The sequence below is a fragment of the Mastigoproctus giganteus genome, chromosome 9, assembly GCF_048544385.1.
Source record: "Mastigoproctus giganteus isolate SK-2022 chromosome 9, ASM4854438v1, whole genome shotgun sequence".
Classification (NCBI taxonomy): Eukaryota; Metazoa; Arthropoda; class Arachnida; order Uropygi; family Thelyphonidae; genus Mastigoproctus; species Mastigoproctus giganteus.
Genome location: NC_143583.1, coordinates 84,482,159 through 84,499,654, shown reverse-complemented (window position 1 = coordinate 84,499,654; position 17,496 = coordinate 84,482,159). Strand labels below are relative to the sequence as shown.

Sequence of the window (17,496 nt, the reverse complement as noted above, 5' to 3'; positions counted from 1 at the left end):
GAAAACAATCATCCAATAAATCCACAAAAGCCCTGCTAGTGTGTGAGTAACCAGCCCCCAAATTCCAGTCAATATCTGGGAAATTAAAATCTCCCATTATAAGACTCTCTGATTTACTGGCCCACTCTATTTCCCTGTACAATTCCTTATTATACTCATCAGAGTCATTAGGCCTATAGCACACTCCTACTCTCAATTTTGATCTCCCAATGCTTATGTCACACCAAACTGACTCAACACTGCACTGTCCGGCGATGTCGACTGGCTTCACTTCCTTGGTTTTTATGTGTTTCTTAACTAATAGCATAACCCCTCCCCCCTTCCTATTCTGTCTATCCTTTCTGTAGACGTTGTACTCCCCAAATTGCAGTTCTGCATCCCTTATATCTGTGTGACACCACGTCTCTGATATCCCAACAATATCTGCCTTTGATGTTTTGAGCAATACCTCAAATTCATCAAATTTATTTACTAAACTCCTAGCATTGGTGTACACGCAAGTATACCTGCACCTGTTTCTATTCTTAGCTACCCTAACACAACCCATGTGTTTACTTGTACCGCAATGGCTCCCAGCAGTCTCTGAAATACCATACATCTTGTTTTCCAGGCTTCTGCTCATTCTAATAGAAGCAGTGCAAGAATCTCTTTCACCTCTGCCAGTGGCTACTGTCAATCTATTGGTCTTTGTCTCCCCCCAAGCTAGCAGTTTTCCGACCCACCTAACACTGCCTCGATAGCATCAGCAAATATTCTTGCACCCTTTCTATTTAAGTGTATCCCATCCCTGTAGAAGCAATCTCTCCTGTTAACAAGTACAGTCCAGGCTGAAAAAAATTCTACCCCTTCAGCCTTGCACAATCTTTCCAGGGCCGAATTGATCGACAAGGCTCTCATCATATACTCCCTCCTATCGTGTCTGGGCAGAATAGCAGACACTTTCAAATTCAACCCTAATTCTCGGCTTTTGTTCAACAGTGACCTGTACTTGTTAAGTATCCTGGTGAAAGGCGGACTTACCCAATACTAGGTAAATCTCCCTTGATTTCTGTCCACTCAGTGTACTTTGGTACATTAATTAAATTAATTTTTTTTTATTATTTGCAATAGTATTATATAAAACCTTAATCATCTTGCATATTTACAGTCATCAAAAACTAGAAGTATCAATTATTAAAAGGTTTCATCTTCAAAACAGATCAAACCTGTTATAAAAATAATTTATTTATTATATATATTATATATAATAAATAAATATATAAAGTCTTTTTTCAATATAGTTTGAAATCTAATCCATAGATTGATCAGGCAGTAATGATTTTAACTAATATATGACATGTGATCAAAGCATTTGGGAATGGAACTAATATTTGGATGAATCTCCTTGACATTGTATACACTGATTGCAACACTTCTGCAACTTTGGGAATGTTTCCAGAAGTTGTGAAAGTGTTAGAATTGGTGTTGTGATAGGCTTTTTTTATAAACGCCAATAGTTCCTCTGTTGCATTCTAATTGATTTCCTTAGTTGTTGCAAATATGTGATCTTTCAAGGATTCCTTAGGCTTGGGAAACAAAAAAAATCATGGGGAGCTAAATCTGTTGAGTATAGCGCAGATGGCAAACTACAGCGATGGAGTATTTATCAAGAAATTCTCAAATGGAAAGTGAACTGTTTTTAATGTTGTAAATTTTAAACAAAAGTTGAATCAATTTCTCTGCTGATTAAAATTTCTCGTCTTAAAAAGCATTGAAACATAAAAAAAACACCTGTTCATTATATGTTAATTCAGACTGACTGTAGATAAACTGGGGCACCTCCGTAGCCAGGTGGGCAGGAGCAGCAGTGCGTAGCACACGCTTCTTGATCAGACCGGGGTTCAAGCCCGTGACCACTAAATACGGAGGATGCGGAAAGGTCAAGGAATGACCACTGCATATCCCCAGAGCAATATGACCTTAGTTGCTAATGCTCCCAATAACAACAACGCAACAACGTAGATAAACTGGTAGTTCTGTGTTACTGGCTAGATAGTTGCAACTCACTGCAATTTCGAGACACTGAGTTCGTCCCTGAACATTTCAATCAAATCTCATGTTAGCATTAGTTGAGGCATATGATGCAAGAAAGCAAGCTTATATAGCATCAGCTAAAAAAAAAAAAAAAAAAAAACCCCTTCCCATTTCATCCATCCAGTCTCTCCAAATGTTTGTCTAGTTCAGCCTTAAATTTATTTAAGCTATCAACTTCCACAACAACAGATGGAAGTCTGTTCCAGCAATCAACTACCTGCCGGCTAAAGGCAAACTTCTGCACATCTATTCAACAACTGTCTTTCCTCAATTTGAATCTATGTCCCCTCAGGTTCTTAATCTGAGCAAGTGGAAGTATCCCATCAGCATCCCAATAGTGGAAGTATCCCAATATTCAAGACCTTGTACACCTCAATCAGATCACCTCACAGGTACCTAGTCTCCAGATGCTGCAACTTGCAGAACTTAAGCCTCTCTTGGTAAGCCTCTCCTTTGTTCCTCTCACCAATCTTGTTGCCCTTCTCTTTACTCTTTCTAGCAACTCCACATCCTTCCTAAAATGAGGCCTCCAGACATGTATGCAGTACTTAAGGTGTGGCCTGGCCATTGCCTTATACAGGTGGATAATCACCTCCTTGTCTCTGCTAACAAAATTCCTATATATCATTGACAAAACTCCATGACCTGCTCTGGCATCCCATCTGCGCTGCTCAGAGAACTTCATAGCTGACTGCACAATTACCCCCAGGTCTTTTTCATTCTCCACCTCCCTAAGTGTAGTACCACACAGTTGGTACATTTCTCTTGGGTTACTGCTACCTATATGCAGTACTTTGCATTTGTCAATGTTAAATTTTAGTTGCCACTTCTCAGCCCATCTGCCTAACTTTTCTATATCCTGTTTCAGTAGCATACTGTTTTTACTGTCATTAACAACCCTGCCAACCTTTGTATCATTTGCAAACTTGGACATTAAGCCTGATATACCTTCATTGATAAATACACAAAACAACTATGGGCCCAGTACTGAACCCTGGGGAACTCCACTAATAACATTAGTCCACATAGAGCAGTGTCCATTTATTACCACTCTGTGTCGTCTCCCACTCAACCATCCCTTTATCCATTGCAGCAACTTGCCCTTAATCCCATACCACTCCAATTTGTACAGCAGTCTTCCATGTGCAACAGTATCAAAAGCTTTCCTGAAATCGAAGTATGTGATATCAAAATTATTTTTTTCATCCAGTTCCTTTGTGACCACATCGTAGTATCCAATCAAATTGGTCAGACAACACTTCCCCTTAACAAACTCATGCTGTGTCTTAACTATTACTGCAGTCTTGTTTAGATGATCCTGCAATGCTTCTTTAACCAGTGACTCCATTATTTTCCCCGGAACACAAGTAAAACTAACAGGTCTATAGTTACGTGTCACCTTTTGTGAACCCCCTTTGTGAATTGGTGATACACTTGCACATTTTCAGTCCACAGGGACCTCCCCTATGTCTAAGGATAGTTTATAATTATGGCTAAGGGTTTGCTTACTTCCCTTGCTGCCTCCTTCAATATAACTGGATAGATTCTATCTGCCCTGGGTGCCTTTTTTATGTTTAACTTCAAATGTAAGGTTGAACATAAAATAATTTCCTATGAAGAACTTAAATTGATATTTGTTCATTACCTCAAGTGAACACAAAACTATTACAAAATCTGTTTGAGGCCTATGCCCATTAGCCTTATTCCAGTGGTTTGATGTGGCCACCTTCTTTTTCACTTCTTAAGGCCAATCAAGGAAGAGAATTATATTAATGCTCTGGATCATTGTTAAAAGCATAACATCTCTTCAAATTGTATGTTTCATTTTAATAAATTTATTTAGTTATTTATTTTGGTCATCCTGAGTCATGGTGACTAATTCATGTATAATCATGCATATGGATTAGCCACAATGTATTTTTAAGAAATCATGGGTTACATTATGGTTACACACTTAATAAAAAATTTAAGTTGGACTGCATCAGTATCTCTTTATGGTAAAGATACAATATGCACATACATAAATGAGTTAGATATACAATTAAGATTTCACATAGCATCATCAGTATCACCAGGACAGCTTCACAGCTATATCTCTTGGTGGAAGAGCATCAGATTAGTAGGATAATAATTGAAGAAAAATAAGAATGATAGTGATAATAAAGGAGAAAATATATTAGTATTAGCAAATGACATGCAAGAAAACAAGCTTATACAGCATCAGCCAAAAAAAAAAAAAAAAATCCCTTGACATGCAGTGAAGGTTTCAACCATGAAGATTGAAATGAGCCGTATCTGTCCAGAACATGTTAGTGTATTTTTATGTAATATTGCTAAACAGGTGTTAGCAGATGACCTATATATTTGATCTAGAATTGATTTAGCATTAACATTTGCTTCATTATTCTTAAAACAATATTTTTTGTGGAATATCTGCACATCAAGCAACATCGCTGTCATTGGAATTGCCAAAATGTCACATTAAAGCAATTTTTGTTTTTGAACAGTTCAGGATATTCTTTGGCTTTTTTTTTTTTTTTTTTTTGCATAGGCAGAAGTGTTTGGGAGCTTTAGTGGACCATGGATCAGAATTCTTCATTATCTTTTCTTTTCTTCTTTAAGATTCAAGACATTTCAGGACAGAATAACTATTTTTATAATAAGAAATTATAAGAATGACATTTTTTCCAATTTTTTCTGTCATTTCAAAATGATTAAATAGCAGCCACAACGTTAATCCAGTCTATCGCCCATCAAACTGATGTGTGTGTGTGAGTTGATGTTGTTGTAGAGATAACATCTTAGTAACTGATGGAGTGGTACAAAAAGTACCTCAAAATGTCTGAATAGTATCTGTAATTATTTCTAACAAGAAACAAAGAGAGATTTTGACTCTACAGTAGATAAAGTGCTTCAATTTCTCATAATTCAATTTTACAAAACTACAACAACCGAACGGTTAGTTAACAAGAGCTGACCTCTTCTGTTACCTTGTGGATAGTTTTTTCACAAGATACCAAAGAAACCCAGATTTTGTGAATTATTCTTAGCTAACTTATCTTTTGTGAACTGATCGTTCCTTGTCATAGTTTTGTCGAAGTTGGCTGGAGTAGCAGTTCCAACTCTGAGGAAGAAATTTAGAATTGTACATGCAAAACATCAGTGCAGATTAGCATTTTATTCTTTCTATATTCAGAATAGAATACATACTGACTTTCATATAACCGCCTTATTAGTGCTTATTTGATTAGTTGTCTTTCAGTTTCTATTTAATATGCCTTTTCAACAATATATTAGTCTGTGTCTTCTCAACAATTGGTAAACCAGCAATTAGCAGCCAAAGAATAATGCTGGTTGAAAATAAATGACTTTATAAAATAAATAAACCGCATCCACTACGCCGCCGCAAAGATTGCAGCTGTTGGAAAGGCGCAAACACCAAAGATTGTGGAGACATTACTCTGAAAGCACTTAGGCATTTAATGCCTATGAAAAGCAAAGGTGGTTGAATTAAATCATACCCACTGTCTTCCTTTTATCAAAATTTCTCACTTCCTAATAGAATATACTTATATGTTAAAAATCAGTTGTCTCAGGGGGAAAAAGCCCAATGAGAAAAATTAAATATTAAGCAATAAGATGTCATCGGGTAGGGATGAACCTTGGAGGGCAACAAGCCATTGTAATACCCATGATTTTTTTCATCCGCCAAAAACTAATTTTCGGCCCTGTTGAGGAACCCTGGTCTAGAGGGACGTCCTCTTGTTTTCAGGGGAGATTCCCGAATTCAGGGGGTCCCCAATTCATAAAGGGGGTTTAAACAGGTGTTATGAGTAATTACAGACTTGTTACCTTAATATCTGTTCCAGGGAAAATAATGGAGTCACTGGTCAAAGAAGTAATGCAGGACCATCTGGACAGGAATGCAATTATACTGCAGTCACAGCATGGATTTGTTAAAGGGTGATATTGTCTAACCAATTTGATTGGATATTATAATGCAACAACAAAGGAACTGGATGCAAAAAATAATTTTGATATACTTGGATTTCAGAAAAGTGCTTGATACTGTTGCACGCAAAAGATCTCTGTACAAATTGGAGCACTGTGGCATTAAGGACAAGCTATTCGTTATGAGCACTGCTATTCGTAGACTAATGTTATCGGTGGAGTTACCTAAGGTTCAGTGCTGGGCCCATTGTTGTTTTCGATAATGATATTGAAGAAGGTACAGTCAATCCTCATATAACACGTGTTTACACTACACAAATTCGATCATACACGATTTATAAATAGGGGAACAATATCTTATATAACACGAACCGAATTCGCTTATGCACGATTCGCCTTTGTGTTTACAAGAAATGGCAGTCGAACGCAGAATGACCCCAACCGAACGCAACACGATAGGAATGAAGAGAAGATTCTGAAAATGTATTTGTTTTTTATATCAGTGAAGGGGAAACACATTTCACCATAATAATGTAAAAACTAACACAATTCCAGTTATCGGTATAATCACAAATGCAATTAGATTGAGTTTACTACCAGTTTATAACAGATTCCACTAGCAGAAACGCAACTGGAAATTGTTTTTACTGTTTTATGGTAGTAACCCCTAGAAATGTGCTTTAGTAAAATGTGAGGTGTTAATAGTGTATCTCTGCCTTTACGGTGCTGTTTATTCAGTTGCTACAAGCGCGCAGCTTTGTTTATGTGTATCAAGCGTGCCTCCTCGTTTTTTAATTGTGCTTTATTCCCTAAAAATGAGTAAAATACTTAAAAGGTGTGAAAAGGAAGCGTCCTGGTGACGACACTGCAGATTCAGAGAGAAAAAGAAAAGCAATATCGATAAACAGAGGCGGATTGGGTCAAAAATTCTTACCCGGGAAAATTTATAGTGGTCTCATACTATGGTTTATGGCCAAAATCACACCAGCCTCCGGCCCACTGGGGTTTCACCCGGTAAGGCTTATGGCCAGTCCGCCTCTGTCGATAGAGAAAAAAATATGAAATTGTGAAATGCTTTGAGCGAAATGAAAGACCATGTGAAATGAAAGAGCACGTGCTACAGACCTAAATGAGGCAACGCCGAGAATTACAAAGAATGCAGAGAAAATAAAAACAGCTTTCATAGCAGGAACAACTCAAAGTGTAATTAAAATTCATTAGATTAAGACACAAAGAATTGGAAGAGATGGAATGGCTGTCATCTGTTTGGATAGAAAATCAAACAAAAAACAAGTTTGCTTACGATAGAAGCAAAAGCATTAGCAATATTTTATTACATAATAGTCGTAATAAAATATGTAAGTATTTTATTACGATTATTTATTGTGTTTGGTAATGTTTTGGTTACAAATGTGTGTTCAATCTTGTGTGGTCGGCACCTAACCCTATTTTTCCCATAGGGCCTGTTGTTTATATTGCACAATTTTGCATTGCACGAGGGTTTCTAGGAACACAACTATCGTGCTATACGAGGACTGACTGTATATCAGGCTTAATGTCAAAAATGTTTGCAGAAAGCTAGGTTGGCAGGATAGTTAACAACAGTAATCAGGGTGAGATACTGCAACAAGATCTCAGAAAATTCGGTCAATGGACTGAGAAATAATGGCAGTTGAAGTTTAACATTGACAAATGCAAGGTACTGCATATGGGTAGTGGTAATTCCATTCCCCCATCCACCCAAGGATGAGTTTTGCTAGAGTAACTTATCAACTGTATGGTATTACACTCAGGGTAGTGACAAATGAAAAAAAAAGTTGGGATAATTGTGCAATCAGATATGAAATTCTCTGAGCAGTTCAGACATGCTGTCAGAACAGCTCATGGGTTTTGTCAATAATATACCGAAGCTTTGCTAGCAGGGATAGGGAGGTGATTATCCCTTTGTACAAGGCCATGGTTAGGTTGCATGTTGAGTATTGTATGTTGAGTAAAGTAAGGCCTACAGACCTAAAGTAAGGTCTGTAGGCCTTACTTTAGGATGTAGATCTGCTGGAATGGGTGCAGAGAAGGGCAACTGACAAAGGAAACAAAAGGGTGCTCTTACCTAGAAAGGCTTCAGTTTTGCAAATGGCAGCTTCTAGAAACTAGGCACCTGCAGGGTGATCTGATTAAGGTGTTTAAGGCCTTGAATGGATAGAGTAAGCTCAATGTGAATGGCATTCTTCCTCTTGCTGAGTCTACACACACGAGGGGCATAAATTTAAGTTGAGGAAGGATAGATGTGTGGAGGTTTGCCTTTGGCTGATGGGTGGTTGATTGTTGGAACAGGCTTCCATCTGTTGTTGTGAAATTGAATGGTTTGAATAAATTCAAGGTAAAATTAGACAAATTCTTGGAGGGTATGGATGGGAGAACTGTGTAGTGTTTTTTTTTTTTGCCGATGTATAACAGGGGTGGCCAACTTAATTTGTGATGCGATCTACTTTTTTCCTTAAAAATGTACCGCGATCTACCATCTCAAAAATTTCATTGCACAAGGTTAAAAAAGTTAATCAACACATATTGAAATATGCTGTTTATAAATTTTAAAATTCAATACAATTCAGAATTCTTATTTTAAATTCATACGTATTTAAATTTTTAATTTATGTTTAAGTTTGTGTCTTCGTGTCATCTGCCAAGCTTTCAAAATCGGGGATATACTGTGATAAGGCCAACCATAAAGAATCTTCTGTATGCAAGTTCTTAAGAGTAGAGTGATTCTTCGTCTTTTGTTGTTTCAAATACGAAAAGGCCGATTCACATAAATATGTGGAACCAAAACAGGAATTTAAAAGTTCACTTAATTTTTTTACATTTGAGTACTTTTCTCAGCAAACATATTTCTAAAACTCTTTTTCTGATGATCTGGCTTTTAGGAAGATATCGTTTCGCAATGTAATAATTTCATTTTCAAGTAATTTTCTCCATGTGAAAAATCTCAGCGGTTTTTTTTTTTTTTTTCCTGCAATTTGTTTTGTATCTAAGTCGACATTAAATGAATAAGAAATATATTGAACAATGTCTTCAATTATTTTAAAATCACTGAATCTGGTTTCAAAATCATCCACCGCATTCTCAATTTCAGAAACATATTTCTCACTATTAAATTCAAAAACAGGATATTTTTGCAAATGATCTTGCATATTTGCAAAATTGTTGAATATTTTTTTCTTTGAGATCCTTAGCCATTGCCAAAAATTGATATTTATATGCAGAAATACTACTAATCACGTCACCCACATTTTTATTTTTTCCTTGTAATTCCAAATTCAGATCACTTAATTTACTGGTAAAATTTGCCAAAAAAGCCAGATCACACCACCACTCCATATCTTGTAGCTGCTGATAATCATCTCCCCTTTGATCAACAAATTTTTTAATTTCATTCAGCAAATTTCGAAAACTCTGTAGAAACTTACTCCGACTCAGCCACCTCACATCTGTGTGTAATATCAGATCTGGTTCTTTTTCGTCGAGTTGCATTTTGAAAAGTCTCCTTTGAAGAGATCGTCCTCTGATGGAATTCACGATTTTGAAAGCGATGTCCATAACACTTTTAGTATTTAATCTTTTGCTGGCTAACACTTGTTGGTGGATGATACAGTGATAACTCAAAAATTCTGGGAATTCGTCATCCTTTTGGCACAATGTGATGAATCCGTTAAGATGCCCAGTCATTGCTTTAGCTCCATCTGCTGTTACTGATACAAGCTTAAATAGTGGTAATTTAATTTTGACAATAAAATGTTTGAAAGAGTTAAAAATATCAAGACCTCTAGTTCTTCCTTTTAACGAAACCATACCCAGCAGTTCTTCTCTAGTGGCAGAATCATCGAAACCCATGCGAATAAAAACGAGCAACTGAGCTGTATCACTGACATCTATAGATTCATCCAATTATAAAGAAAAGGACACACAATTAGCAATATCAGCACACAATTGTTCGCTCACATTTTTACTCAATTTTTTGATGCATCGCAGCACAGTATTTCGAGATAATTGCACATCATGAAAGGCACTTTTAATTTCATTTTTGTTCTTAAAATTTTCAAAAAGAGAATCTGTTATTTCTAAAAATGCATCTTTGATGAATTGACCGTCAGAAGATGATGATTTGCATTTTTTTGCAAGAAGATGACTCACTTTAAATGATGCTACAGTTACTGCTTTAAATTGTAAATTTTGTTGTGCAAATAATCTGGATTTAAGTTCTTCTAATTTATTTTTTCTAAGGTCACTATTCAGAGGAAAATCCAATTGGTATTTACCATGGAGTGTGTTGAAGTGCCTTTCTAAATTTCCTTTTTTGGGTATAGCCACAGAAGCATTGCAAATCAAACAGCAGCATTTTTCTTTCACCATTACAAAAAAGTATTCTAGTTCCCACTCTTGATGAAAATGATACGTTTTACTCTTTTTCGTAGTATTCATTTTAAATCAAAAGGTATTAAATTAACATATAAGTACTGTCCAGTTATTAAATCAGCAAAAGCAATGCTTACTGATTAAAACACTTTAAGTTGCGCAAACCGGAAAAATATTCTCTCTGAACTGCTAACGTAGGATAATTGATGAAGAGGATTCCCGAATGAGGAAGTTGTTTTCAAAATAACCGGACAAACACACCACCATTTATTGCTCTGTTTGATTATATCATTATAAGAATCAGTTTTGAACGCCTTTGTGATATTTCTCTAAATCTATTTCTGGAGGTCACGACCATAAAACAATAGAAACAATTTGCACTTTCCGGTTTATTGGGCTTTTCTGTTAGTGCAATCTAATTATAAATGGGAAGTAAACTGAATCTTATTACATTTGAAATAATACCGACTGCTGGAATTCTGTGGGATTTTACTTTATTATGGTGAAATGTGTTTCTCCTTCAATGAAATCTTCAATCATGCAAAAAAAACAAAATCTGATCTTCATTCCTATTTTTGAAGCTTCGTAAAAAAAGAATTTTTTTTTTAAAAATAACATGCAGGTAGCGAAACCCGCTACACAATATAAAATTTTGGTAGTATACCTGACCGCGCAAATTGAGGGATGACTGTATAATTAAAATTAGTCGTGATCAACCGAAATTAAAGCCGCAATCGACTCGTTGGCCACCCCTGCTATATAAGCTTGCTTTTTTGCATCATTTGCTACTACTACTATTTCAAAACTGTGCACCTACCAGAGAGTAATGCTGAGTCATATATCAGATTTATTAAAATAATAAGGCAGATAATCATCAAATTGCCATAGCAGCTTGGTAATTAGCTGACTTATTGGATCAGTCTGATTTTTGTTTTTATCTCAGATATACCCAATGTCACTTGGGAACGAAGCATGCATGGTATTAATAGGTGTGTCTTGGTCGGAGAGGGTATAGCATCTGAGGAATGCACAGGGACATTATTGTGAAGCAGGTGCACACCTTTTGACAGCTTTCCTATATTTTGACAGCTTTCCCATTTTTTTTTCTTTCATAGCAGCATGTGTATGAGGTTTCTGCACCATCACATTACAGCCCTTTTGAAGGTAATCTGTTAGTATTACGCTGTGCTGATCCCAAAAAACTGACAGCATCATCTTGCCAGCACTTGGTTGCACCTTTGCCTTTCGGGGGAGGGGTGATTCTGCATGCTTCCATTGTTTTGACATTTGCTTAGTTTTACAGTTATAGCGATGGAGCTAAGTTTCATTCATGGAGACTTTCATTCATGTGGAAAAAACTCTTGCTTTTCCTGGCATACAGACATTTTCATCTGCACATTGTGCCCTTTCCTTCTTCTGGTAAAGGGTCAGAAGTCTGAGAACCCATCTAGCAGACACTTTACTCATATGCAACTGTTGATGGGTGGCATTCTCCAAAGACCCTACACTAATTTGGAGCTCTAGCCAGTTCTTTAATACTAATGCAGTGATCTTTCAAGATTAATGCATCAATTTTTGTAAAACTTCTGTAACAGCAGTTGCTGGGTGTCCTGGGGTTTCTTCATCATACACTGAGTTCTTTCCACATTTGAATTGTTTATACCAATTACACTGTAACCTGGACAGCCTTCTCCATATACATTGACCATTTCTTTGTGGATTGGTTTGGGTGTTTTCCCTTGCAGAATCACTGCTCTGTATTCCACTTTATTCATTGTAACACTTCACTTCATTCAGTGCTGCAAAGAAAAAAAAAATTCAGATTGAAACCAAAATGTGTGGTTGGCATAGAGATTTCAACATATTGAACAAAACATTTCATCTGTCTAGCACAACTACTTCTGGCTGAATAAAAATCTTTTTTGCACCCCCCCCCCCCTCATAGTATACTTATTTCATAATTTTATTTATTTATTATTAAAGTTGATATTTAGTAAAATCAAATAAAGTGGAAATTACCACATGTACATACACCAAAATATCTATCTAATTATGTTGTTGCAGGAAAGTGAGTGATTTCATTTACAGATAAGAGTAAAGTGATTCTGTAGCACACTTGTTTACCTAAAATATCACCTGTTTATACACAACACTGTATACATTTATCAGAAAGAACACCCCACCAAAACACCAATGGTACTCATTCGTTCCATTATTATTAATTCATTCATTTTTTTAACGTAATTGAATATCCCACATCATCACAAGCATTTATTGTCTCATATATGGTACAGTGCCTATTTATTTATTGCACATCCAAACAGAACGTAAACTTCATATGCTCTTTTAGTAAGTAAATGCCTTCTTAGAAACAGTTTTTGCACCGATATTTTTTTAGTACTGGAATTCATTTCATTTTTAGTGTAATAAATAAATTGTAAATTAATTCTTATTTCCTAAATTCGTAAAAAAAAAATTAGTTTTTTCTCAACTTTATTTCAGGAAATTTCAGTGAGGGTTGGTAAAAAAAGCCCACATGATGATGACCTTGATAATATGCTGTGTAAAGTCTTATTGGAAGCAAAAGGTGTAGTGCAGGATCCCATTAACGGACTTTCTGATACGTCAACTTGTGTTCCATCTTATTTTCGTATGTCTGCTTCATCCAATGGATTTATTGAAAACCATGATCTTGCACAAGATGGTGGGGATAGTGGAAGGTGCAGTTCACATGAAAATACTGCATATAATGATGATATTTCTCCATATGATTTTAACGATAATGTAAAAGAAGTAGTAGCTAAGAAAGAAGATGTTAGTATACAGGCAAGAGGTGGAGGAGATCATAATCCCGTTCCAAGAGGAAATCCTGTGCCCATTGACAGTGATGATCATTCTGTGCGACCTCAGCAAGAAAGAGGTTAGTGTTTAAATTTGAAAAGTGGTGTTTCGATTAAAAGGCACCAGGGTCTACCCTGCTTATTGTTAGGTTTGTCATCTGGACCTTTTCTTTTTTGTATTTGGATTGAAATTTTGGAATTTTACGATTTTAAAGTTTTATATAATTAATTGCTTTTTTCCCTCAGTGTAAAAGTTACCTGTCTTGATTTAACCTAAAAATGTAATTGTTACATTTTTCAAATGAATATAAACCAATTTTATTTGAAACAAAAGGCATAAAAAACAGTGGTTGCATGCACTTTTCCTCATCAGTACACACATTTTGCTGTATAGAACTGCTGGCTGTATTGAGGGCAGTTTGTGTGTAGACACTTTTTTAAGCATTTATGCATAAATGCCTGTTTGTCTTCACCAACTCATCTCCCACTAATTGGATTTTTGTGATATTTTATAATTAGGCTTGTTTAGAAAGATTTGTTAAGCCATCTCAAACTACATTAAAATTGAAAGAGTTGAAATCGGGCAGTTATTTATTTATTTTTTTCATACATATCACATGGATACACAATCCATATGCCATGTATTGTACAGAAAGAAGTGGTTATTATGTTAGTTGCCATATGCTGATTGGTAAAATAAATGGGAAATATGATAGATGCGAAGAAACAAGGTGTCCTTGGTTCACACATAAGTTACTCCTTTTTTCCCTTTTTTTTTTTTTTTTTTTTTTAAGTTATCACATGTTTCTACTGTGTTAATCACAATAGAAACATTAAATATATCTGTGTTTCATTGTTATTGAAATCTAGGAAGAAATAAGTAACATGCATTACAAAAGTGCTTACAATATATTACAATTATTTAATTTATTAAATCACAGAGCATGAAGCATGAGTTGCATTTTGCATGATATTGATTATAAAGTATTATATTATGAAACATGGAGTGAATAAAGCTTACGATTGATCTCTGTAGCTACAGGGTATCTTACCTCCAGTAGTTCACCCTGGTGGGTAACACTGCAGTTACAATTGCTGTCGTCCTATTGCATTGGAGGTATGTGCAGTGAAGTGAAAACAGTTTTTTCTTTTCTTTTTTTTTTTTTTTTATGTAAACCCCAAACACGAGAGGTATTAGAACCTGTAGTACTTAGTACCATGCTTGGGTTGGAGGTTGAGAAGATGAAAGAAGATAATTGTTGACATTGGACTTGAACTTCCGTAGACTGTAATTTTCAGGAAATACATATGAAGGAAGGTTGTTCCAGAAAACAGCAGTTGAATGAATAAACGAGGAAGATGAAAAGTTGGTTGTGTGAGTGTGAAGTTGGACAGTAAATGGATGTTGGCTGGTAGCGGCACGTGTTCGGACTATTTTGAAAGAGAGAGCGGGAATTATAGAAGCCAATTCAGAAGAACAGTACCCATGGAAATATCTGTAGAAAAGGCATGCAGCAGAAACAGTACGTCAGAGACAGTGAGTGGAGAGACTCTGTTAGAGATGAATCATTAATTAACCTAACTGAACCAAGAAGCCTGAGAGAGGTTTTTGGGGCACCACCCCAGATGTGGGAACAATATTCCATGGTAGGGCGGATTCGCAATTTGTAAAGAGTGAACAGCTGTTTGGAAGAAAAGTAACGTCAAGAGTGAAAGAGGAAACCAAGTTTTTTAGATGCAGAGGAAGCAATATTTGTAATTTACTTGTGCCAAAGATTAGAAAGATTAGAAGTCAGGTTAATCCCCAAAAGAGATATATCATTTTGCCTAGAAATCGGAGTGTCACCAAAGATAAGCATAGGAGCAGAAGAATCCTTTTTGTGTGATATAAGACAAGACTGAGTTTTGTTTTAGAAGGATTGAAATCAACTAAGTTGTCTTTGCCCCACTGGAGAATTACCTATAAAAATTGGCATTTAAGGAATTGGTAGCAGATTTTCGAGAAGTTGAAGCTGATTGAGCAGGAACAGGGTTTCTCAAAATGGAAAGTGGAATACAATGTGCTATCATCGGCAAAACTATGAATAGGAATTCCAGTCAATGGAAGATCATTAATATACAAGAGGGAACTGAACCTTGGGGGACACCGGCATTAGTGGAGAAGTTAGAAGACAGAGAGCCATCTACCATCACCCTCAGTGAGTGATCAGAGAGAAAACTGGATAACCAATTACAAAAAACGGTTGGCAAACCATAAGATGGAAACTTGTTTAGAAGACCTTTATGCCAAACACTATCGAAAGCCTTGGAGATGTCAACAGTAACTGGTTGTGTTTCACCAAACTTTTCCATTGAATTAGTCCATAAATGGGTAACATAAGCCAGAATATCACCAGTGGATCGACACTGAAGGAATCCATACTGGCGATCATTGTTGAGACGGAAGGTTTCTAGATAGTTTAAGAGTTGGCAGTTAATTGATTTCTCCATTACTTTAGAAAGAATAGAAGTAATTGCAATGGGACGATAATTGGATGGGAGGGATTTGTCACCCTTTTCAGGAACTGGCTAGATATGAGCAAATTTCCAAGCAGAAGGAAAAATAACTTTGGAATAAGAAAGTGAAAAAGGTGGCAAAGAACAGGAGTAAGTTCAGGGGCACAGGTTTTGAGAACAAATGGAGAAATACCATCAGGACCTGGAGCTTTCTTAACATCAAGGTTCGTCAAAATCCTTCTGAGATCCTTTTGACCACAGGAGGCATTGAATGGAGTGTATTGGGAATGGTGGGAGGTGTTTTACCAAGATCATTAATACATGAGTTGGAAGAAAAATGGGATGCTAGCAGGTCAGCTTTATCCTTGGCTGAAGTGACAACAGAACCATCTGGTTTGGACAGAGGTAGGAGCAGAGATGGGCAAAAGTTGTGGTCAGTAGCTTTGGCAAGAGACCAGAATGCTCGGCTACCATTAGGCAAGAAGCAAGTTTTCTCCTCTTAACCTGTTCAAGCTCTAGTTGGACTGATTAATAACTGTTACAATTGTTGCGAGCTTTGGTGTAGGCAGAAAATGAAACTGAAGGATTACAAACAAGCCAATTATGATATGCAACGTTCTTCTCTTGAACAGCCTTAGCACATTTATTGGAAAACCAAGGTTTAGATAAAGGACGAGATTTTAAAGTGGAGTGTGGGATAAAGGATTCCATTCCTGCAAGAATAATTTCACTGACACGATCTGAGCAAATGTTAAAATCAGAAGTTTCGAAACAGTAATCCGACCAAGGAAAAGAAGAAAAGAAATCTCGCAGGTCATCCCATTTTGCATTCTTGTAATGCTAAACAATACGAGGTTGGGAATAGCCATGAGATAAAGGCTTCATTGGAGAAGAGACAGTCACCAAGTTGTGATCTGAGGTGACTAAAGGACCTCTCACTTCAACTGTGTACTTAAAAGGGTTGTTTGTGAGAAAAGATCAAGCGTATTGGCTGTATGATTAGGATTGTCCGGTATTCTTGTAGGTAAATGAATAATCTGTTCAAGGTCATTAGTAATTGCAAAAGCCTCAGCATCTCTACCAGCTGGGTTGGTGTGACTAGAAAATGGAAGCCAGCTTGAGTTGTGAACATTAAAATCACCAAGGAATATTACCTCACTGTTAGGAAATTTGGACTGGAGAAAGTCAAGTTGCAAAGCGAGGAAGTCAAAGAGCTCCAAGTGATTAATGGAGTTGGGAGAAGGGTAGAGACAATAGATGAATTTGACACAGTGAGGTAGAGAGATTTTAAGCCAGAGAAGATCGAAAAGAGGAGATTCCAAATTACCAAGTCTCCGACAGGGAATATCGGAATGGACATATGCACAAGTACCACCTTTGAGGCGAAAGGAATCATACAATGAATAATTTGGGCAAATGAGATGAGCAGTAGTTGAATCAACTAATAACTGAGATTCTGTCAGAAAAGGTACATGGGGTTTGGCAGACTGCAAGTGGAAATGGACATCATTGAGATTAGAATTGAGACCACGTATATTTGTGAAATGAATTATGAACTGTTTGGGAGGTTTAGATCTTTATCTATTAGTTTGACAATTCGTGGTGTATTCAATAGTAAGAAAAAGAGGGTGGGACATGCTGTATGAAGTAATGAAATTTTTGGATATGGCGTACACATGGTAAGAATATACCCAGATCCTTGACGTAACATGGCCTCGACAATGCC

At 36.4% G+C, this 17,496-nt stretch overlaps 1 protein-coding gene across 3 annotated transcripts in view; it reads left to right on the top strand.

Annotated features, from left to right (window-relative positions):
- LOC150080508 (acyl-CoA-binding domain-containing protein 5-like) overlaps positions 1-17,496 on the top strand; it is a 78,099-nt gene that overhangs the window by 44,793 nt on the left and 15,810 nt on the right. For all 3 annotated transcript variants that reach the window (XM_090381530.1, XM_090381529.1, XM_090381528.1), the window contains exon 6: positions 12,937-13,354. In XM_090381530.1, the coding sequence (XP_090237656.1) occupies positions 12,937-13,354 (418 nt within the window). The remainder of the gene's footprint in view (positions 1-12,936; positions 13,355-17,496) is intronic.